Source organism: Pseudorca crassidens, chromosome 11 (assembly GCF_039906515.1).
Source record: "Pseudorca crassidens isolate mPseCra1 chromosome 11, mPseCra1.hap1, whole genome shotgun sequence".
NCBI classification, from domain to species: domain Eukaryota; kingdom Metazoa; phylum Chordata; class Mammalia; order Artiodactyla; family Delphinidae; genus Pseudorca; species Pseudorca crassidens.
In genome coordinates, this window is record NC_090306.1 from 90456581 (window position 1) to 90481639 (window position 25059).

At 41.2% G+C, this 25059-nt stretch overlaps 1 protein-coding gene across 4 annotated transcripts in view; it reads left to right on the forward strand.

Moving 5' to 3' along the window:
• Positions 1–25059, forward strand: part of POLR3B (RNA polymerase III subunit B) — a 158621-nt gene that overhangs the window by 89911 nt on the left and 43651 nt on the right. For 3 of the 4 annotated variants that reach the window (XM_067697835.1, XM_067697832.1, XM_067697833.1), the window contains 4 exons: positions 10597–10700; positions 11624–11790; positions 17093–17206; positions 19944–20117. In XM_067697835.1, the coding sequence (XP_067553936.1) occupies positions 10597–10700; positions 11624–11790; positions 17093–17206; positions 19944–20117 (559 nt within the window). Of the gene's footprint in view, positions 1–10596; positions 10701–11623; positions 11791–17092; positions 17207–19943; positions 20118–22097; position 25059 lie in introns of those variants that run through there. The other variant, XM_067697834.1, reaches the window with a different exon arrangement.

Here is a 25059-nt window from a genome sequence, read left to right on the forward strand (position 1 = left end):
GGGAAGGAAACAGATGGAAAAGAAGTAAATAAAAACACAAACACAATAATTTAAGATAGTGATAAGTGCTGCAGATGAAGGCTGATGTGAAAGAGTGACTGGTTTGCGGGGAGAGGGGGTGTACTGTGGATTGATGGTCAGGGATGGCCTCTTGCACAAAGCGACATTTGAGCTGAGACCTGGAGGATGAAAAGGAGCCAGAGAAGCAAGGGTCTGGGAGAGTGAAGTTCAACAGCCCCGAGGTATCAGTGAGCTTGGCATAGTCAGGGAACAGACATAAGGCCAGTCTGGCCAGGCATGTGCCTGAGGAGGAACATGGTTTGAGATAGTGAGAGAAAAAGGATGAGGCACGTACTACAGGGCCTTGTGGCCGAAGGAAAGGAGTTTGGACTTCATACTAAATATGTTGGGAACCAATAGGCCTGTTGGATGGTGAGTGTAAGCAAAGGAGGACAAGATCTAATTACTATTTTAAGAAATCACCCTGGATTCCATATGGAGAGCAGACTGGAGGGGAAGAGAGAGGGAAGCAGGGAGACTGTGGCAGTGGTCCAGGGAGGAGAGGACGGTGGCTTGGACAAGGGCAGTAGCAGTGGAAAATTGGAGAGAAGTGATGGATTCTGGATATGTTCTGGAATTAGAGCCAACAGGACTTGCTGATGGCAGAGATGTTGGAGGAGGAAAAGACAGGAACTGAGGGTGAGTTCTGTGGCCTGAGCAACTGGCAGGGCTATTTACCAAGAAGGGGAGGACTGGAGAAGGAATGGTTTTTTTGGAGTTAGGCAAGGGCAGGGGTTGAGATTTTGGCCCTCAGGTTCGAGATGCCCATTAGACTCCAAGTGAAGAGGTTGAGTAGGCATTTGGGTATAGAGTCGGGAGCTCCAGGGAGAGGTTAGGACTAGAGATAAAATTTGGGAGTCACCTGCATTTATAGTATTTACCTTTTGTGTATTAATAGTTTATAAGCATTTTCATCTATATTCCATCCTTTAACCTTTACAATTCTAGTTGATGTTGTTATTTCTACTATACAGAATAGGAGATTGAGAGTTGTGAGTAGCTTGCTTGCCTACTACAGCTTAGTGTTGGCAGAGTCAGGATTCAAATCCAGATTTTTGATTCCAAGTGCATTGCCCATTCTGTTAATTCCAGTTGAGGTGTTTCTTTTCTCTTTTGATATCCCATTACCACTCTGCCCCCAAGGTTGCCATATTTCCTGAGATTTCCCCTTGGGAAAGACACAACCTTTCCTTGGGACAGAATTCTAACATTTCTTAATACTATATTTAATATTAGTAATTTAAATATTAATTCTAATATTTCCTTAATGAGACACAAAATTCCCTTTCTTCCTGGATAAGCAGCTTCACATAGCACTCCTGCCACCACTCCAGGGGAAGCAGTATCCTCACATACCTTGTTTTACAAATGTCTGCCAAACCCCCATATTAAGATGTACTCCTAACACAGAGCTGTGTTTCCAGGTATTCCTGTCTTTCTAAAATCACCTCATTGTAAAACACTGTCCCCACTCCCTTCTTTAATTGGCCCTCTGGTCAGGCTTGGTAGCTTTGGTTAAAATCCCATATCTATCAAGAATTTGAGCATAAATAAGAGGAAGTAAATTTTTGAGTTCTCCACTTTTCCCATTCTCCTGATTCATCTGGCTAGATGTGATACTTAGAGCCGGAAGAGGAGGGGTACTTGAGGGGAGTGGCTTGGACAGTGCTGGCGGGGAGCTGATTTGGAACATTCACATGCAGCAGGCACAGCTGGCGGCGTCTATATGGAGCCGTGCAGCAACCCAGCCCTAAGCGTGGGACCCAAAGATGAGCTGGATGAGGCCTGAAAGAGTTGGATGCCAGCAAGTAAAAATGTGAATGAGACGGAGAACAGTCCACAATGTCGGTTATGCTATTGTGGTTGTCATGAAATGAGCTGATGAAAATTTCATGTGTCTCACCGTGACTCCTACAGTGATTTCTTTCAGTTTTGGTCTAGATATACACCAGCATAAGTGCAGTAGTTAGTTGAACTTAGTTTTTACTCTTGAAATATAGAATTGTTTGGAAATTATATATATAGGTAACATCTGCAAGCTGACACACGTGTGTTCTCTATGAGAAAATATAAAGATTGTTCTGATGTAGGTCATCTTTATGCCCATCTCTTTTTGCCCCTTCCACTTAGAGCATTGAATTTGTTATTCTCAGTGTTCAGAAAGCGATGTGGCCCTGCAGATGTCCTGATTTTTGTCTTTTGTTAAAAGTTTACTTTGACAAAGCTGTTATTAGGAATTCTTTTTGTATATGCATACTACGTAGATGGCATTTCTGTACCTAATGCCTCTCAAAATATCCTCTCTAACAATTAAAGGAGACTTGAAAATTTAGTTTCACGGAACATGAGCGTCTCTCCTGCTCAAGCCTGTTCACTTCAAAGGTGGTAGGATAATTAGTAGCTAAATGAAATAAATGTGAAGAGGAAGCTAAACAGCAGTAGCTATGTGTTCTATGTTATAAAAGCTCAGCAAGAAGATTGAAGAGGCCACAGTAAGTGGGTGATCTGGGGCAGGAGAGTCAGTACTAAGTAGTGGGGAATCAGCATCAGTGCTGTGTACTAAGCAAAGCTTGAATGTAATCGATCAGACAGAGAAGCCCCACTGGAGAAGTGAAAGTGTTTGATCAGTAGCTGTTAAAAATGTGACAGACCCAGTAAACAGCAGCATTTTCTGTGACCTGGGTAATGGAGGAGGACCAAGCAGAGAGAGCCAAGCGTGGAGGAAGGAGAAACTATTCCGTAAGGAAGAGGGTGTCACAATTAACATGAAGACTCCTCCAGCCTGAAAAGCAGGTAATATTCATTCACAGCACACTTTTTAGATAAGGGAATTCCAACATAGTTTTCCAATGAGAAATTCGAAGAATTTTAATGAAGTACATTCGTCCTTTGGGTCTTTGTGAGGTCCGTTGCGCATCTCATCAGTAAATGCACAGTGAATCAGCTCCCCCTCAAAGGAGCTGGCCTTTGGTCAAGAGTCTCGAGAACAGCTCATCCTTTAGTAGTATGCAAAATATTGGAAAAGGTGAGATGATTTAGTAATAACCTGTACACCAAAGTTATGAAATTGTTGTATGTTTGTTTACCAAGGAAGGAAAGTTTAGTTTTGTTTCAAACTCGGGTGGTGGTGGGAAAATATTAGAACCCCAAAGTCTTGATCTCCTTTCCCAAGTGTTCTAGACTTCTAGGTACTTCAGAGTGAAGCCATGACTTACATAATAGATGCATAATGATGCTCCACAGGGGAAAAGAGAGCAGAGATGGGTCTGGAATGTTCTTCGTGTTTTCTCTTCACATTCTTCCTTGATCAGCTTTATAGATAAGAGTTAAAGATAGGAAGACACATTCACACAGAATGCTGATTGGAGTCATGTTTGGAACTAGAATTCTTATTAAAATCAAAATAAGTTATGTAAGCCTCTTGAACTTTGGCATAAGTTCTATATGAAGGGAACTCGTCAAAGGCAAACACTTTTTTCTTGAGCCTTGCTTTCTATGATGGTTAGTGCGTTTATTAGAAGGGTGAGCAGATTCCCTGCTCAGTTGGGTTTTTTGTTTGTTTGTTTTATTTTTTAATCCTTTAACAAAAATTATCTGTCAGCCTAAGGAATTCCCCAAGTTAAATTTCATTTCATTGCTCAGGAAACCAAATTATTATATTTCCAGATTTCCTCTTACTTTTGCTGCCATTCACAATGAGGGAGGAAAAAGTGGACTCCTTTGATGTAGGGGGAAAAAAGGCAATATATCACTTCTCTGAAAGAACATTTCTCAGTCTCTCATGTGAAAAAGGATTAGCACCTCCAACAAAGGTCCTGTAGATCACAGAATCGGCAGCAATACCAAACAGTATTCCAAAGGAGAGGAAAAACTGTATTTGAGCAAGAGTGTTTGTCCTGGCAAACAGAAGCTTTTTAATAACTGCAAATCTGAGATAACGGTATACACTCCTCAGTATCGCCCCCTAAATCCTCAGACAGCTAGTTTAAGTGGAGTGAAGTCAAACTTCGTTTTAAAATAGAAATATAGTCTTACTAAATGCAGTTTTTTCACAGTATTGGTTCATAAGGATTATGCATTTATGGGTAACATTGTTTGGAAGGTTCGTCTTCGGCCCTCTCTTGTTCAACAAAAGTTTCATTATAAGGTCACTTGCCTCCATTTTGCATTAATAAAAGTTATTCAGCAACCTGTTAAATTAATTTATTGAGATATTAACTGAATGTTTATTAGAAGAAAAAAAAGTCTACCCTGACTTTCCAACACATTAAAGAATCTTTATACAGTAGGTATGAAGAGGCTGTGGGAAGTAAGAAAATATTAATTTGTGTGTGGCAGAAAAGCCAAGAGGAAAGTTTGTTTGTTAAACAAGGCTGGGCAAAACCTTTGCCTTTTCCAGACCTTCACTTGTTATTTCCATTCTCTATATTATGTTCTCTAAAATTGAGAGAATGAAAAGACTCTGATTTAAAGTAATAATAATAACACCTTGTACTCATGTAGCACTTGAGACTGTCTAAAATCCCCTCTGCTAGTCTGAGGCTTCAAAGTCTGGATGTCTTTGGCTCCCTACTTTGCTTGATCCTGCTTGAATGAAAGACTCCAAGTGGGAGGGGAGAAGGGGGCCGATGGAGCTAACAGTGTGAGCCCCAAGATAAGGTATATGATGCCAGACAGTCCTTCAGAGTTTTGTTCCAAAAAGAAGTTCTGGCAACTCTTACTTTAATGTTTGAAATCAAGATTATTTTGTCCACATAGACACCTCGAGAAGATTTTATTTTAGTTTTTTTAAGAACAAATTTTGGTCTTCGGTAGCTAGCCAGTAACCCTCTGACCTTTCAGTAAATATCCAAGTAAAGCTTTGAAATTAGGGTGTTTAGTGTTTTATGGCCCAGAATAAAAATCTCCAATTCTGTTTCCAAATAGTATAGCCTCAACACATTTTATTAAGCTCTTGACACATTCAGCCATGTGTATTTTGTAAAGTTCCTATGGTTATTGTTTTACAATAGCTGCTTCCAGAAGCATTGTAAGGGTTTCAATTAATCAGCCCTTTGTGTGCTTCAGACTATGCAAATTTATCACATCAAACCATTCAACTGCTCATGGGAAAGCCGTGTAAAAACTGTATTGTCTTCTAGCGCCTCCTCTCATTTAGAGTGATGTTTTAATAAGAAAGCTAATCAAGTTTTCTTATGCATTATTTATCTGTTAACATGTAAGGAAGAGCCGAATTAAAATTATGTCAACCGGGATATGGCAAGTGATGTGATAGATCTGGAAGCGATTCAGCAACAGAACAAAGCTAATATGATTCAACAGTTTTTGTCTCCTCCCCTCCCCCTTGGGATTATTTAAGGTGGTGGTGTGAGAATAAAAGAAGGTTAATTCAATAACTGGAAAGGGGGAAAGGAAGAAAGGAGCAACCACCTGTGTTAGCCTTCACGTTTTGATTTAGAGACTTACATTTCTGAATATGTAAAGGCTTATCGAGATGCGTTTGTTCAAAGTAGAAACATTTCTTATTTAACACGAACAGTCGAACTTGAAAGCATTCCTCCTGCTTCTTCGGCCCCGTTTACCACCACATTCATGAGCAGCAAGCTACTCTGCCCTGGAAATCCGCAGCCCAGGTCCTGTGAAGCTCTGACGTTATTAGGAGACACCATCCTGATCGTGTGAAATGATCTGAACCCAGCGGAGTGAGCTGCTTTTCGGTCTCTTCAGCCACAGTTAGTGCAACTGCATCTGCCCCTTCCATTCATTAAGTTGGTCTCCTTTGCGTTGCTAGTTTGCTTCCTGCTGAGAGTAATTAGGTTTCTTATATAATAATAATTCCTTGTATTTAGATGCCGCCTTTCTCTGAGGACCTTAAAGTACCTCTCAGACATTAGCTCATCTGTTCTTCTAACACAAGTGCCTCATGAGATAGGTGCTAATTATTCCCATTCCAAAGACCAAACAGCTAAGGCTCACCAGAAAGCGGTGCTTTATCCCCAAGGTAACAATATCAGTTGAACAGCACAGAGACAAATTAAGGTCACCCAATTCCAGGATGTCCCACCCTACACAGGTCTGAGTGTCCAAGGGGTGATGAGCCCGTTATAGATCGCGTCCCCCCGGCCCCCATTTATGAACCTCATTAATACCGGGCATTAATACAGTGATCACTCCTTCACCAAACACCAACCCTCTTCTTGCACTAGGACTGATAGAGAAGCATCGGAGCATCATTTCACCTTCGCTTAGTGACAGAGTGTTAAACTGTGCAGAAAAAGAAAAGTCTTGTCTAACTGGTACTCACAGAAAGTAGGCAGTTTAGACTCTGATTAGTGTTATTTCAGCAGGACATACTGCCTGATTTGCTCTGCATCTCTTAGAGCATTAGAACCTGGTAAGCTGAACTATCCAGGTGTTTTCATGGTCAGTATTCAGTTAGGCTCCTCTGCGTGGGACACCTCTCGAGTGGACTCAAGTCTCTGAACCTCTTCGTATCCCCCGCCTCCGTCACAGCATTTGTCACGCAGCTTATTAACTGAGGGCATCGAGGGAAATGATTCTCTTTTCTCACTCAGAAAAGGAAGAATGAAAATATATATCAACCTGAGAGTGATAAATTTAATCCAAAAGTGGTTACATAGAAGGTAGACTTGCTAAATAAAATTTTTTTTAATTAAAAAGTGAAGCAGAGTGTGATCCTAAGGGGAGACCTGGCTATCAACAAAAGAGAAAACCCTTTGCTAGCTCGTTCTCAACACGTTAAAGTCACACCAAAAACAGATCTCAGATTAAAGATGTTATTACAGTTGTCTTTTGCCAGTTGATACTTGCTTTCCTGTCTTTATATGGTAATATAATGCTTTAGTTTTCTTCCTTATCTTTTTTCTCACGTTCTTACCTTTTTTTTTTCCTATTTGGATTGAGATGGATCCATTACACTAAGACTAGTTTAAAAAAAAAAAGTCCACAAATGACTTATGAACAAGTGAATTGCTGTTTACAATTAGAAATACTTTCTAAGAGTGATTTGTCAGATTAACTGGACTTTTGCTGGGTATTCTTTAAATGATTTACGTGTTCTGCGAGGCCACAGAAATAGAAATAACAAATTGGTGTAAGAGCCTCCAGTGTAGGGGCCGTGACACAGAGAACTGTGGCAGTGGATCCCCAGATTTGCCTTTCCTGTGTGGCTTGGCGGTGAGATTTGTGGCTTCCTGAGACTCCCTAAATTCTTTACCTTTACAACTTGAAATTAAGATTGACGGTGATGGAGTAATATTTTAATGACTGGGTATCTGTAGAACCTTTCTGCTCTAACTTTCTGTGTTCCAGTTTTTCCTTGTTGTCTGTTTTCATTTGTTAAAAGTTCAGTAGTGTAATCTGTGGTCTAATTCCCATTTGGCCCCTATGAGGGCATTAAGTGTTCCCGGTCCTGTTAAACTGGTGTATTTGCAATTCACTGCCAGGAGGTTGTGCTATAAACAATGGAGTCGAGACACCAGCATGAGCCGGGGGATGAAATTTTATTTTAAAATCTGAAATGCTGTGTAAGCATTTAAGGTATGAATCAGTAATTGTTTCACAACAGCTTCCATTAGATATGGTTTATTTGTAGTCCATCCCCTTTTCAAGGATCCAGGGGAGTGTTAACACGCTGAAGCGTACTGCATATCATTTACATTTTAAAACCAGTGTTAAAGGAAACTATAACTTCTAAGAGTTCTAAATATTGGAAGAGATTTTTATGCCTCTGTCCCTGGAGAAACCAGAGTTTTAATTTTTCATTTGAAAAATAAGAAAAAAACCTTCCTACTTTAATTAAGGATTTGAATAATTCTGAAACAGAAATACCTTTAAAAAAAGAAAGAGAAGTCTGGTTCTAAGATTGAGAACTCTCTTCCCCCCACCAAATGAATTCAGTAAAATACAAACTTTAAAAAATCATTTGTCTAATTTGAGAGTCGAGATCATCAAATTCTGTCTAAATATTTTGTTTTAACTTCTAAGCTCATTATGGTTTCTTTGTGTTAACTTGTATTAAAATCTGTCAGCTATGACTGGTCTCATAAGCACAGTCAGCGGACCAGAATAAGTTAATTATTTACTTGTGTCACTAGTGCTCTTCATCTAATGAAATGCACAGCTGTGTTAGATCTGCAGTTGGATGTGTAGCTTCCATTGTTCCACAAGTCAGCAGAGGGTAGAAGCCGCAATGATGGAGAGCCCTCAGTTCTTTCTGCTGTTCTGGCTTTCTGTGTCGATTTCATGGATCTTTTATCATTCACTTTCACACAAAACAAACAACACAGGCCTGTCTGCTATGGGAACCATCTTGGCATATAAAAGGGTTTTCAGAGCCTAAAGTAATTTTAAGTTAGCTAAGATTTAATTTTTGGCTTACAGGTGCCCTTGATTCAGATGTGGCCAAAGCCATTCCTATAATGGAATGAAAAAAATCTGTAAGTGACTTATATAACCAATGTATTTTTAAACTGCAATGTCAGAAAAGGGCTGATAAGGAAATAACTTCCCAAGAAAGGAATCTCTATACCAAATATTAATCAGATTTCAAGAAGAGTTATTGGAGATTCAGATTTCAGGGGAGGGAGCATTGCTTACATTTTAATAACAAAATGAAGTTAAATTTGCTTGATTAAACTTGTCAACTGAGACTGAGAATACAAAATGCAAATCATCCCACTCCTTACCCTCCCCCAATATGAGTGTGTCCTGCTTCCGCAGTGGGTTTCTGTACCTCCTGCACCTCACTCCCACCTTCTCTTGTCGGGGGTGAACAGGCAGCTTCCTCTTGAGCAGACGCCAGCATCCCCCTGTGAACTGCTGCTGAAGGGGTGCCGAGGCTTTTCTTCAGTTTTGTTTTTAAGGGATGTAGCTGAACCTTCCACCTCCTCACCAGCTAAAGTGACATTCTCACCCAAGCACGTCCCAGGGACTGGCCTCTTTAGGAATTGCTGTTTTTAACATTTTGTTCACTGCTCAACAATGTTGTTGTCGGTTGCACCTAGATTTACAGTTTGATGTCTTTCAGAGTAGATTTCCCAGTAGCCCCAGTGTTTTGTCAGATAATTTCAGTGTGGACAAAGATGGATTTTTGGAGGGGAGAAAGGAGGGTCACAGACTCTGCTTGATTTAAATTCTAACACATTGTAGCTGAATTTGAAATAAAGTGAACTGAATGTTTCTGGGCTTAATGTAGGAAAGCATATGTTCTTTATAATAAACAATACAATTTCAACCAAAAAGGCATGCTCTGGGATTCAACTTCATAAACCGAGTTACCATATCGTTCATAGCCACTGGAAATCTGAACATTGATAACCGATGTTAAATAGGCAGATGGCACTCTTTCTCTTTAGACTTCAGGTCTTGGTGATTATAACATGCACAAAAATTTTATTTTAAAAAAGTTTGAGTAATTATGTAGAAATCAAACTGAGGAAAGAAACATTTCTTTGAGAACAGTTTCTTTTCAATAGGTGCAGATGGTTGATAACTTTGTATACAAAGGAAAAGAAAGTTCATGTTAAGAAATATAAAAGCATTTTTTTTCCTGGTCCAGTGCCATTGTAGACTAGTTTTCTAATTCTGAATTAGGTAGCTTGTGGTGAACAATCCAAAACTGTACCCGTATAGTCGTTCTACCAAGAAAGAAATCAGAGGAATTTAAAACTATTTAAGCAATAAGATCCCTTACAGGTTAGAATAATATTTAGGGAGTAATAAAGTACAACTAACTTAAGAGACCGTCAGTAGAGTGCAGAGAGCTGGTGGGGTTTGGTTTGGTTTTCGTTCTTAGAATTTCATTTCTAATTCCAGCGTTTTCTTCCAAGAGTAATTTGGCATTTAATTTTCTTGTTCAGCTCTACAACTTCGATCAGAGGTCACTTTTCTAGCATGCCATAAGCTATAGGAATTACAGTTCCCTAGGGCAGCTTAGGCTCGGCCAGGGGAGCCCTGGCAGAAACTAGCCCACCAGCCAGGGCTCGGCAGCCAGTAGGTAGACCTGTCAGTGCATCAGCCACTCACAAGGACTCCTTGTCCCACGTTTTAAAACCACAGTCTAAACACACCCCTTGCCCAGTCAGTTCTGGTGATCAGAGAACTCACGTTCCTGTGCTGTGGGTACGTTAGGTAGCAGATCACAGACTGGCTGACAAGGAGCGAGATTGCCGCTGACTTGCAGTGTCAGGAACGACGATGGGGCTGGGGCGTGGGGAAGCCACTGCTCTCCCCTGTCTGGGGCAAGAGAGGCCGGGCAGACGGCCTGACGGCACGTTGTGTGTCGTGCCAGCAGGTCAACCCGCAGGCTGCAGTGCCTTTCCGCAAGGACAGTCGTTTTTGAACTGTTCATGTAGCAGGATTGTTGGAAGTTGCTTTTATTACTCTTGATGGAGACCACGGAGAAGGTTTGAGAGCAGTGGAAATAGAGACGGCAGCAGGGAGATCCCAATTAAGTGCTGTGTTCTTCCTTTCTGCCGGTTGGCTCTACGTGGCATGAAATCTTCTCTCCCCCAGGTGTTTGTGGCTTGATCGTCCCTCAGGAAGACATGCCATTTTGTGATTCTGGCATCTGTCCGGACATCATAATGAACCCCCATGGCTTCCCATCTCGAATGACGGTCAGTATGGGTTTTTTTGTTTTGTTTTGTTTTTCTGTTTTAGGAAGGAATGTTATCTTTTTTAAAAAAAAATAAATTTATTAATTTATTTTTAGCTGCGTTGGGTTTTTGTTGCAGCGCGCGGGCTTCTCATTGCAGTGGCCTCCCATTGCGGAGCACGGGCTCTAGGCACACAGGCTTCAGCAGTCGTGGCACACGGGCTCAGTAGTTGTGGCTCGTAGGCTCTAGAGCGCAGGCTCAGCAGCCAAAGTGCACAGGCTTAGTTGCTCCGCGGCATGTGGGATTCCCCGGGACCAGGGCTCGAACCCGTGTCCCCTGCATTGGCAGGAGGACTCACAGCCACTGCGCCACCAGGGAAGCCCAGTTAGTACGGTTTTCAGAGGCGCTGCCTTTAAGGAAAAAGGCAGGCAGTTGGAGGAGATGGGGCCCTGAAACTGATTTTCGGAAAGGGCCCTTTTACCTCTTGCCAAATAAATAGGTCCCTAGACCCTGACAGTGGGGGCTAATCTCCTCTACAGAGGGGGTGTGGAGAGGTCTGGGCTTCCCTTTGAGAGCAGTCTTCTGAGTGATGAACTCACCCCTCAACAGAAGAACCCCATGTATCAATGTATCTCCCTTTCTGTGGTTACCATTCTGTCATCCTGGCTCCGACACTTAGCAGCTGTGGGACTTCAAAGTTGCTTAACCCCTCTGTTTCCTCAGATGTAAACTGAGGGAGGTAATAGTACCTATCCCATCGTGGTCTTGGAGGCGTAAACTTAGGTCACAGTAAGAGAGGATAAATATTTGCTACTACTGATTTATCACTCTTATTAATAGTACTAGTCTTATAATCTTTTGGAAGAAACAGGCCAGAGCTAAATAAACAGGCAGAATTCCTAAACCACAGGAAGGTGCTCACTTAATTTGTTCACATCCCACAGGTGGGAAAGTTAATAGAGCTGTTGGCGGGCAAGGCCGGCGTGTTAGACGGCAGATTCCACTACGGCACTGCGTTTGGAGGCAGTAAAGTGAAGGATGTGTGTGAGGACCTCGTTCGCCACGGTTATAACTACTTGGGGAAAGACTATGTTACCTCTGGCATCACAGGGTGAGTGTGTGTTTAGACGTCTTAAAGGAAAATTACGATTTTATTAAAGTAAAAGTATTAAAGTAAAAGTATGATTTTATTAAAGTAAAAGGATAAAAGTAAAAATATGATAAGGCATAAGAGCCCTTAAGATATACGGCTTTACTCCTTTAAGAAATCTGATACAAGAAAATCCAGATTTATGGTGGATGTCACAGCTAAGCTGTGGTGGTAGTGATTTTGCGGTATGTGTGTATCACATCAACACGTTGTACACCTTACATGATGTTATTTGTCAATTATATCTCAGTGAAACTGGGGGAGGGGAGAAAAGAAAGTCCAAATTTAGAAAACTAATAAACTAAGGAGTGCCCTTTTGCCGATAAGGCTCCCATTTAAAAAGTAGAAAGATCTTACTTACCAAAATAGGATTTCTGCACAGCTTTTAAAGGACACATCAGTTGTCTATAATACAAAATCTCTTAACTGTTGGCCTTTCTCTGCACTACTGTGATGAATATCAGATACTTAGTGCTCTGACAGGTAGCCTGAGGCGTAACATTTGCGCGTTCATTCACCAATGACGTGTTAAACACCTAACATGTGCTAGGTACTAAGTATGTAACAGTGAACAAAATAGACGTGGTCCCTGACCTATGGGGCTGACCACTGAGATTTGTTACTAGACATTAAAAAATAAGACAAAAAGTAACTTCTCAGCAGGGCCTACCCTGACTACTTACTTTAAAACCACAACTCAGTGTTGCCCATTTCCTGCTGTATTTTTCTCTGTAGCGTTCATCATTATCAAGTAATGTAATAATACCATATAATATCACTATCTGTCTCTCCAGTGGGAATGTAACCTACATGAGAGCAGGGCTTGTCTGTTTTGTTTACTGTTTTATTTCCAGTGTCTAGCACAGAGCCTGACATACAGCAGGCACTCCATAAATGTTTGTTGAATAAAGGAATGAAAACAAATCAACACAAGTACAAATAGCTCTCACCAAAATGAAACCAAAGTATAGGTTAGAAGACCCCTGTGAGGAGGTGGCTATTTCAGCGGAGATACGAAGGATGAGAAGAGACATTTGGAGAGTGTTTCGTGCAGGGGAGAAGTGTGTTGAACACCTTACAAGGGGCAGAGCTTGGGAAGTTCAGGGAAGTGGAAGAGGCAGCGGCTGCGGCCTGAGGGGAGGCTGGAAAGCAGCCTGAAGGGAGACACAGCAGAGCGCTGGGTCTTCCTGGTTCCCTGGAGAAACATGTCCCTGAGGTTACCCTGAATGATCAGGTTTTCAAACTTGACTCACACATGGTTTTAAAGGATCAAATCAGTTGCTTAAATTAAGACCCACTTACATATTTTATGCCAGATAAAACTCTGGGACCTAGCATTTATACCGTTCTTCTGAGGTTTCAAACTGCTTGAGCACAAGTGAAACTCAGCGTGGAAGCATGTGTGAAAACACAGAGCTTGATGTTAGTGCTGCAAATAGACTATCCAGATATGATGAAAATGGCCAAAATCTGTATCTGTTAAAATGATTGCCTGCTTTCTCAAATGACCTATCTAGACTGTAATAATGTGGATTTCTTTAGGTGTATCATAGTTGAGGTGTTACAGGAAATCGCATTACAGGGCGAGAGTGATGGTCCATTTCAAAAATGATTCAGTGAAGTAACTAAGGTCCATTTCAAAAAAACAGTTATCACTGCTAAACGGATCATTTTAGTCTTTGCTTCTCATCCAGAAATAATGCAGTAGTTGACCAGAAAGTATGCAAATCCAGTGAATCAATTTGGCGGACCTTCTGAACGTAATTTTACTGCAAGATTTGGATGGGTTGTGCTCTTTTTCCTATGGACAGCTGTAGGCTCTGTCTGCACCACTTTCCCCAGTGCCCCCAGCCAATAAGTGTTTTCATTTCTTTGCCATTCATCTCAGTTGTAAAGTTTGAGAAACACTACTTTAGCTTGTTAGTTGAAAGTTTCATAAAGGGCTTAAAACCATATTCACCCACCAGCTTTTCATCCCTTGTCACATTTTCGAGCATAGCTAGGAGGAAAAATTGCATCTGGCTTTATTCAGTTAATGATAGAATGGCATTAGGTGACAGAGTTCTAGAAATTCTACTGTGAGCAGCCATACAGTGGAGGAATTAGAATCATTTATTATTAAAGCTGGAAAGAACTTTAGTCTGCCCCCCTTGTTGTACAACTAAGAAAACTGAGATAAAGAGGTCTTTATCTCAGGGACTTTATGCAGGGACTTCCCTGGAGGCGCAGTGGTTAAGAATCTGCCTGCCAGTGCAGGAGACACGGGTTCAACCCCTGGTTTGGGAAGATCCCACATGCCTCAGAGCAGCCAAGCCCGTGCGCCACAACTACTGAGCCTGTGCTCTAGAGCCTGCAAGCCACAACTACTGAGCCCATGCACCACAACTACTGAAGCCCGTGCACCTTGAGCCCGTGCTCCGCAACAAGAGAAGCCACCGCAATGAGAAGCCTGTGCACCGCAACGAAGAGTAGCCGCCACTCGCCGCAACTAGAGAAAGCCCATGCGCATCAACGAAGACCCAACGTAGCCAAAGATAAATAAATAAAAATAAATTTATATTAAAAAAAAAAGCTTTCCACTGTCAAAGCACTTAAATATTCACTCTCTTTTTAAACTCTTACTACGGATTTTCTAAAGGCTCATGAGTCAGCTCTGTGGCAGACGTTTACTGAGTATCTGTTGTGTGCCAGGCAGGGTCATTAGTGCAGGGACCACAGTGACAAGGAGATGAAGTGCTTATTCTGCGGCATTTACTTCTTCTGGGGAAAACAGGCGATAATTAGAGAAATAACAAATGTGTACTTTAATAGCAAACGGTGACAAGTGCTCTGAAGAACATAAAACCAACGTGAGAGTTGAGACTGCACTGGCACTGTGATGCTGGGGTGGGAGGAAGGCACCTCTAGAGAATGTGAATGGGGCGCACCTCTCGGAGGAGGTGAAGGGTTTGGCAGGGCCATGTGAATACCTGGTGGAAGAATGTTTCAGGCAGAGCTGACAGTAAGCGCAAAGGCCCTGGGGCAGGTGGGCTTGCTACATTTGAGGAACAATGAAGAGGCCAGTGCTGCTGGAGTAGAATGAGCGGTGAGGAAGGGGAATAGCAAATGAGTCAGGTGGACAGGAGCCAGGTTGTGTTAGACCTTGTGGCCGTGATACAATATTTGGGTGATGCAGAGTCTGAATGTAATGGGAAACCATTGGGAATTTAGAGCAGAAAAATGACCTGCTATGATTTATGATTTAGAAGGAATCACTCTGGCTTGTTGTGTGAAGAATAGATTGTTGAGGGATAAGAGTGGAAGCAAGGAGGCCAACTGGAGGATTGTCTGCAGTAGTCCAGGCAAGAAAGGATGGTGGCCTGACGAGGGTGGCAGCAGTGAAGGAGGGACTGTCTTGTTCACACTGTCTCACAACCTGTTTAAATTTTTTTTCACTATTTTTTTAATTGAATGAACGATTCTTTAAATTCTATGGTAGTTTACAGTTTTCAAAAGTTTCACACATGATTTCATATAATCCCATAATAACCCTTTTTTCCTACCCCTCATATTGCCCCTACCCCTTCCCTTTCCCCGCTGATAACCACTAGTTTGTTCTCTATATCTGTGAGTCTCCTTCTTTTTTGTTTTATTCACTAATTTGTTGTATTTTTTAGATTCCACATTAAGTGATATCATCCAGTGTTTGTCTTTGTCTGACTTATTTCACTTAGCATAATGCCCTCCAAGTCCATCCATGTTGCTGCAGATGGCAAAATTTCATTCTCTTTTATGGCTGAGTAGTATTCCATTGTGTGTGTGTGTGTGGTGTGCGTGTGTGTGTATATATATATATATATATAAATATATATATATATATATACACACACACACACGCACACCACACACACATACACCACATATCCATTCATCTGTTGATGGACACTTAGATTGCTTCCATACCTTGGCAATTGTAAATAATTTTAAAATTTGTATGGAAACACAAAAGACCCCAAATAGCCAAAAAAATCTTGAGAAAGAAGAACAGAGCTGGAGGAATCGTGCTCCCTGACTTCAGCCTATACTACAAAGCTGCCATAATCAAAACATTATGGTACTGGCACAAAAACAGACACACAGATCAATGGAACAGGATAGAAAGCCCAGAAATAAATCTACACACTTATGGTTAATTAATCTATGACAGAGGAGGCAAGAATATACAGTGGAGAAAAGACAGTCTGTTCAGTAAGTGGTGCTGGGGAAACTGGATAGCTACATAAAAAAGAATGAAATTAGAACATTCTTTAACACATACAAAAATAAACTCAATAAAAAAAGAACTCAATGGATCAAAAACTTAAATGTAAGACTAGATACTATAAAACTTCTAGAGGAAACATAGGCAAAACACTCTTTGACATAAATTGCAGCAATATTTTTTTGAATTCGTCTTCTAAAGCAAACAAAAGCAAAAATAAACAAATGGGACCTAATTAAACTGAAAAGCTTTCGCACAGCAAAAGAAACCATCAACAAAATGAAAAGAAAACCTACAGATTGGGAGAAGATATTTGCAAATGATATGACCGATAAGGGGTTAATATCCAAAACATAAAAACAACTCATACAACTCAACATCAAAAAAAGCAAAAACCCGATTTAAAAATGGGCAGAACTGAATAGACATTTCTCCGAAGAGCACATGCAGATGGCCACCAGGCACATGAAAAGATGCTCAACATCGCTAATCATTAGGGAAATGCAAATCAAAACTGCAGTGAGAATAACCTCACACCTGTCAGAATGGCTGTCATCAAAAAGAACACAAATAACGAATGTTGGCGAGGATGTAGAGAAAAGGGAACCCTCATACACTGTTGGTGGGAACGTAAATTGGTGCAGCCACTGTGGAAAACAGTACGGAGGTTTCTCGAAAAACTAAAAACTAAAAATACAATTACCATATGACCCAGCAATTCCACTCCTGGGTATATATCCAAAAAAAACAAAAACACTAATTCGAAAAGATACTGCACCCCAGTGTTCATAAATTTTTATTTCTTAATTGAACAATGCATCTGTTATTGCATCCATGGTACTTTTATATTTTCAGTTCTAGCATATTTGTTCACTGCAGACTGAAAATCACTCTCTTCCATTCATTCAGTCATAAACTTGTTCATAAACAAATAAGGGCCTGCCAGTGACGAGTCCTAGAAAAGGCTGTCTCTTGTTAGCCCAAACTTAGTTTCTTAACCTAAAACTCTGACCTTTCTTGCAGTGAACCCTTGGAAGCATACATCTATTTTGGCCCCGTGTACTATCAGAAACTGAAACACATGGTGCTCGATAAGATGCATGCCCGGGCACGGGGACCACGAGCTGTCCTTACCAGGTAAGAGAAAAGCATTTATAATGCGGTTAAGTCTACCTTGCATTTCTCGGATATAGCAATAGGCAGATGTCAAAATTCGGGGTGTTAGGCATCAAAAATCACATACGTCTGATTAAAATGAAAAAATAGCAACCAATTAAAAATCAATTCATAGGTGCAAGAGCAAGCCCACCGTAGGTCTTGCCAGTAGTCTCCTAACAGAGTCATTTGCATTTATGCACCAGTTTAAATATGGTCCTGTTTTACAAGGTTCAAATATAGGAATGTAGGTACACTTTACATGAACACATATCGATACACCTGCATGCTCCCATGTGTACACAGAAAACACATTACATACGTTATTTGGTAGCGAGGCCACAACTGTCATTTTTTAAAACTGTTACGGGAGCATAAGGCACCTGTACTTGCGTGCTTATTAGAGTAAGCTCTGGGAGGTTAAGGTCCACATGTGCCCTTTCACCAGTGTGTCCTCAATTCCAAGCACAATGTCTGTGTGTTGATGAATGGGTACGGTTGTTGGGAAAGGGAATTATAAATACTAGGTTTCACATGTTCTTAGTACTACATCTTCCATTTGGAGAAGCAGGGTCTAGGGCAGTGGTTCTCACCCAGGGGCGATTGTGCCTCCCAGGGGACATTTGACAATGTCTGCAGACATTTTGGGATGTCACAACTGGCGGGTGGCGAGGAAGCTACTGGCATCCAGTGGGTGGAGACCAGGGATGCTGCTGAACATCCTACAATGCACAGGCCAGTTCTCACCACAGAGACTTACCCGGCTCAATCTGGCAGTAGTGCCAAGGTTGCCAGAGAGGGTGGGCCTGGGGAGACAGACAGACATGGATGTGAACTCATCTCCACCTTATACCACTTCCACCAGCCTTGGACACATCACTTAGCTCCTCTCAGCTTCAGTTTTTCCCGTATATGAAGTGGAAACAGTAATTCCCACTTTGTAGCATGCTGGTGAATGTCAGATGTTTTAAAATAGAATGTATACCGTGCCAATTCATGGGAGAGGCTCAACACATATCCAGTTCCCTGCCCACTCTGACCTGGCAATGCAACTCTCCCCTGAATGCTGTCCCCTCCAGAACTTCCATTTCAGTTACAACATCCAAAAACTATTTCAGGGAATTCTCCGGTGGTTAGGACTCCGCGCTTCCACTGCCTAGGGCCTGGGTTCGATCCCTAGTCTGGGAATAAGATCCCACAAGCCGTGCGGCACGGCCAAAAAAAGCAACAAAAACAAAAAAAAACTATTTCAGAGTAACATATTTCAAAATACGTTTCCTGTTTTTTGCCTTGTTGTGTAAAAAACGTTGCTGCTTTAGAATTACTTTTGTGTATTCCATATGAATCTGCCTGGAGTGTATTTGTAGTCTGTGATCTCAGTTGGTTAAAATCCAAGTTTTGGGTTCTGCCCACATGTGATCAGACCCCCTTCACTTGTCCAGTGACCACAGGTGTAGGGATGCCCCCGACTCCCACCCTAGATCAAAACATAGATATCGTGCTCAGTTATGAAGTGGCTATTATAATGTGTTCATTTAGACCTATTTGTAAGTTTTTCATAGGTAGATTTTCTTTCAACAAATAATCTACGATTTGATTTCCCATTGTAACTTTCAACAACAGAAGGTAACATTTCAGCATGGGCTGGTGTACACTGTGTTTACCTTCTTAACTCTTTGGGAAACTGGAGGCAACAACAAAGATTAAAAATGCTACGGAATGAAGCAAACAAGAGGTTTACAGTCCACCCCTGCTCAGACTACCTCTAAGGACTGTCACTCCAAAATCAACCAGCCAGGGAGCTTGCTTTTTTCTTTTTTTCTTTCTTTTCTTTACTTTTTTTTTTTTTTTTTTTTTTTAATAATTTCTGTCATCAGTACCTAGGTGGGATCTAGGTGGGTTTGCCTGAGTTGTTTCAGAATCCCCTAATTTTACCTACATCTCTGGGTCTTGGATTCCTAACCTTTTAAAGTATTCTCAAGCCCAGCAGATACATAAACCACAGGGAGTCCATTCAGGGGGCTAATAGCTTCCCAGTTCTCATACAAGAAGGAACGACCTGAATGGGACACACAGAACTTTCCCAGTCTCTGAGGAACCTCCCATCTGGCTCAGGTACTCCATCCTTCCAGATGATTCCTGATCTATTCCAAATTTTATAAAACTCTCTTTGCTTCTTTCCATGCTCAATTTATTTCTTAATAGTAAAGCTCTTCCCTGGAGCCCTGGCAATAACAATTGGGGACCCATGTTTCTCCCATAGTGCGTTCTGCTTAGTTTTTCTGCCTTTAAATAACAGAGAACTGAGACATCTTTGAAGGTACTCAAAAGACATTCTACCCTGATTTGAGGACTATACTGTGCTAATAATGATGAAAGTGATGGTAATAGTAATGCTAGCCCTGCTGTTTTATATGATTATATATTAATTTATTATTATATCACAGAAGATTATGTAATTATTATTTCTATCTAATAATAGTAATAGCAACCACTAGTGTTACATCTCTTCTCCTTTAAGCCTCTTTGGGACAGGTTGTCTAACATGCGCTTTACAAATGAGGCTGAGAGGCTGAGCAGCCTGCTTTTGGTCACTGTCTAAAAGCAGTTTGAATCCCGGTGAGCCCACTCTGAAGCCTTGTGCAAGATCTTAGCTAGCATGTGATGCTGCCTCTTTGTTTAGTATAATAATAACACATTTGTCTAACTTGTTTCGAAGGCAACCTACTGAAGGTCGATCTCGTGATGGTGGTTTGCGTCTTGGAGAAATGGAACGTGACTGTTTAATCGGTTATGGAGCAAGTATGCTTTTACTAGAGAGACTGATGATTTCAAGTGATGCCTTTGAGGTTGATGTCTGTGGGCAGTGCGGACTTCTTGGGTACTCCGGCTGGTAAGTGGATACCACATGTCTCTCATACCACATCCCTTGCCTCTTAAATCACAGCTCGAGTTTGGATCATACCCACGTATTCTCCAGCCTTCCCCATCCAGACATTCCTGGAATTGGGGATTCTGTATGTACATGCTTAGCTTGTCTGCCTAATGTTCTGCTGTCTACAGCCACTAGAGTTTAAGCTCCCAAGGAGACTTTATTTTCTTTTTAATATTATCTCGAGTACCTTTTATAACACTATTTATCTGTAAAAATACTAGCAGATTCAGAATTACAGCATATTTTAACTGGCAGCCTTTAATAGAAGACTGTGTTGAATGCCCTCGTTTAACCTCAAACCCAAAGAACCAGGTATGTTGCCCCAGCTCTTATACCAAGTTGGTGACAGAGCCAGGACGTTGTCTGTACTCTCTCTGCTTTACACTTGGACTGTGAATTCCATGAAGACAGAGACCATGTCTGTCTCAGTCATTCACTCAACAAACATTTAGTAAGAATCTGCTAAGTTCAGACACTGTTCTAGGCCCCAGAAATACAGTGGGGAGTAAGACGGATGAATGGCTGCTCACAGGGAGCTTATCTTCTAGCTCATTCTAACTCCAGTCTGTCTTGTTTACCCCTGCTTCTCCAGCCTGTGACCTGGTTGTTGCTAAATAAAATATAATTGCTTAGGATTGTCAGTAGGTAAATTATGTAACTCATAAAGTTTGTAATTTCTGTGTAGAGCTCAGTACACAAAGGCCAGCTTAAAAGATGTTGCTACTTATTTTTTTGTTGGTGTTTGTATAGTTAGAACACCTTTCTTCCTTGTAATGGTTCCACTCTACCACCAAAGGGCAGCTGCTCTGTTTAGGGTTAGTCATGATCCAGGAGAGCCCCGAAGTGCTCCTGTAGGCAGGAGGGCTGGTAGTTCCCCAGTCTCTACTCACTCTTCCATCAGAGATGAGATCTAACAAGTATATAAGGCAGATGCTGCGGGGACCGGAAATAGCCTCAACTCCCTCATCAGCCCTCACCCACCCTCCCAGAGCCCCTTTTCCCTGGCCGGGGGTGGGGCATCCTCAGAAGGACAGGGTTAGGCCCAGATGAGCGTTCATTGCCAGAGTCTGAGGAATACAGGGGCCACCATTTTCCCATCGAGCCCCCCAACAAAGCCTCCTTCCAGAGAGAGCCCCAACTTTTTGCCATCTTAACGCTGCCAGTTTCTTGGCGAATGAAAGCAAATCAGGAGTCGGAGTGAGTGAGCTTCTTAGAACACAGTATACACCTTGCTAGGTAAATGACAAAACCCTTTAGCCAGTTATTTTATGATTTTTTTTGTGTAGAAGAGTTAATGAGAAGAAATCGTTGTCTGTTTCTTCTTGTCTGTGAAGAAATAGTTTCATTTTAAAAACTAACGCAAGAGGTGGCTATTTGCAGTTCGTTCCTTTCATAAGGTGGCAGGGATGAGGTGACATTATTCTAAGCATAAGCCTGAGTGTTTCTTATATCAGTGACATGGAGCAGATGTTTCAGTTCTGAGATATCTTTTTGTCTCTTGAAATGCATATTGAGTTTTATTGTCCTGGTTGTGTAACAACAGCAACAAAAAAGTATAATAGGAAGGTGCCTGGAACCTAGGTCTTAGGTCTTCAAAGTTGGCACAAGGATTTTTAAGTAATTTATTTTGAAAAGATGGTACAGAGGAGTCATTTTATTAAGAATAGGGATCATGAAACTTCAAAGAGTTTCCTTTTCTTCTCCATTCTCCTCACATTCCCTCCCATGCCCCCTAACGGAAGAAGAAAGAAAGAGAGAAAGGGAGAAAGAGAGAGAGAAAAAGAAAGGAAGCAGTAGACCAGCTTCCTTCATGCACTTTGAAAACCTTCCCCTCTCTTCCTCTGAATACTCAGGGAAACTCACATAAACTGTAATTGATCCCAACATTATTCTGTTAAATTCATATCTCCTTTCCTGCTTCGTTTCTGTCTCATTTAGAGATCATCTGATGGCAGTGCCTGATTTTGAAGCTCATGTGTTCAATGTATATTGTATTTGAAATCCTTTGAAAGAGGACTAAATCAGGTTACACTGTTTAAGGGTCTTTACTGTAATTAAACAGACCTGGATATACCATATGTCTGATTTTGAGTGGCCTACTTATACCCTTGTTGCCAACAGAAAAAAATCCTCATCCAGTCTGGTAGTCTCGCAGCCTGCTCGTGCTGCTTTCTGGCAGAGGAGCATAATGATGCTGTCATTTTCCCGTCGTTACCTGATCGTGTGTGATGGGTTGTGTGGGAGGGAGCACAGGCGTTTGTTGGAGGAAGTCGGTCTTTAGTGAACAGCACAATGGAGGCTGAGTAATTAGAGCAGTTCAGAACCTTGAAACTGGCCTTTTGTCAGTGATTTGCACATTAGTAAGGCATTGCTATGGGGATGTTTACAGCAAGACTGTTGTTCTGCAGAAGACACGGAGGGCATAAGTCACAAAAGAGAGGAAAACTGCTGAGAGAAGAAAATCCCTATTAAGATAATTAGCTTGTAGAGGATATTTTACTGGACAGTCATTCCTCATGTGAAGCCACAGCCGCCTCCTTTTGCTGCTTTTCCCTAAAAAATCAGTTTATTTTATTGTTGTTTAGGTCAAGTTTCTTTCTTTGGAAATCTTTCAGAAATAGGGTAAAACTTTTAATATTTTTCTTTATGTGTATATATATATATATATATACGCATATGTATGTATGTATGTACATGCATTGGAACATTTTAAATGATGGAGAAATAGTTAATAATAGAGAAGATTAGTGGGCTTTCTGGATTATGAATCAGCACATATGGAAGTTTTAAATGGATTAGCTTGACCTGAAGTCACCAGGTAATGTACTGGACAGGAGAATCAGCAAGAAGTTGCCCCAGTTAAATCCATTTCTCCAGTTTAATTAAAGCATGAACATGATTCCTGGATAAATTAGATCAACCCAGGCACATTAAAAACATAATTCTTAAACTATAATGCATTAAAGAGGTCTTTAGGTAATCTTTTAGGAAAAAGTCATCCACCATGTTCCTATTATTACTGTTGATGGAATCAAATCTCCACAGTGCTTGTTAAGGCCTCTGCAAGTCCCCTGTGGGGACACGAGCACAGGTCCATCATGGCTCATCCCTTTTCCATACTCTTCTCCTCAAGAAGTTCATATCTGTATACTCACTCACCACCACACTCAAATTCTCAGCCTTAATGCTTTTCTTTTCTAAAATAATAAAGCTTTATTTTACTGGTGGTGAAAATGATCCCTGCTCTTTGTAAAATATTCAAAGTTATAAAAAATGTTAATGATATATATATAAAGAAGAAATACAAACAGTCACACTAACTTGTACCATCCACAGATGACCACTATTAACATTTTAGTGACTCTTTTGGGGACATCTCTGTTTGCCAGTAGTCCTGTACCCTTTTTTATTTTCAGTCATGAGCCCTTTTGAGATTCTGATAATAGTATAAAAGTAAAAATACGTACACCAAAAAATCTTGTTACATATGATTTGGGGCTTCATACATTTACTGAAACCCATCTGAGGACCCCCCCCCCGCCTTGTGATCACACTGTTTAGCAAACTGCTTTTTCTACTCCACAGTGTGTCCTGGACACCTTTACATTTCACTAATGTGGGTCTACAGCATCACGTTTCATGGCTGCACAGGATTCTTCTGCATAAATGTCCTGTAATCACAGAACAAACTGCTTATTGGACACATGAGCCATCTCCTGCTTTATGGCGGAGTAGTATGCATATGCCACTGTGCGTTATAAGTAGTGTGACCGTGAACATTCTTGTGTACATATTTGCCACTTTCGTGATTACTCAGTGGAATAACATGTGTGTCTACGTTTTTAACACACCTCCCTCCAGAAGGGCCTTTACCGTTCACTAAGGAGTCTCGCTCTAGTCCCCAGTCAGCACTGAGTCTTCTAAGCCCTGGTTGCTGTTCTTCTTGCACTCATTTTGCCCCCTGTTAACTGGGAGGACCTAGTTTTCTACATATTAAGTCTCAGGATTTTTACTGGAAACCTGTTGTCCCAGATGCCCCAGATCCTTGAGGTATAGGGTAAGGTTCTATTTTGGTCTGAAACCTGAGAAAATAATTCACTTTCACCCCAGGGACCCCTCTTTAGTTGTAGCTATTGACTAAGATCTAGGTTCAGTTCACTGGCTCTTCCTGAAGGAAAAGAAAATCCTAACTGGAAGAGCAGGCACAGTGGTCAGGAGCAGGTGCTGTTGTGAGGATTAAATGAGAATATAAGCACACGCACACGCACGCGCACACAGGTTCCTTAGTTTCGCACAGGGGCCAGTGCGTTGTTCAGTGCAGTGGCTTCCAGGACTAAGAGAAATAACCACGCTTGAAGAGTACTGGAAAAATAGGTAGCATTTGATTGGATACCACCTTTCTATATGAAAGTCTTCTCTTTCCCATCACACTTCAGGCATTTCAGTGACAGAAATCAAATTGAGCATCTTGTCTAGAATAGTATAGAGTAGTAGGTGCTTTTCAAATACATGGACATGGATTCAGTCGGTTTGGAACTCTTTCAACAATAAAAAATGTCTAAATCTGAGTAACTTTCAGACGGTTCAGATTTTGGGGCCTCATTCAAAATAAATACATAGGCAGATATTTTGCATTTTAAGGAGAAAGGTCTAGAAGTGTGGAAGTACTGATTAAAATTCCATGCTTTTAAAACTGGGGGAGTGATATTGTTTTGTTCTTTCTTTTGCTGCCTTGGATGCTTCTTTTTATTTTGGGGGCACATACATACATATTTGATAGTGTGACTGAACACTGAGGAGTAGAAAACGAATGAACTTGATAGGATGGTCATGGAATTTTCAGAGCAAATCCTCACTTCCTGTGTGCAGGCCTCTACCTCTGAGTTGCTGTCCATCTAAC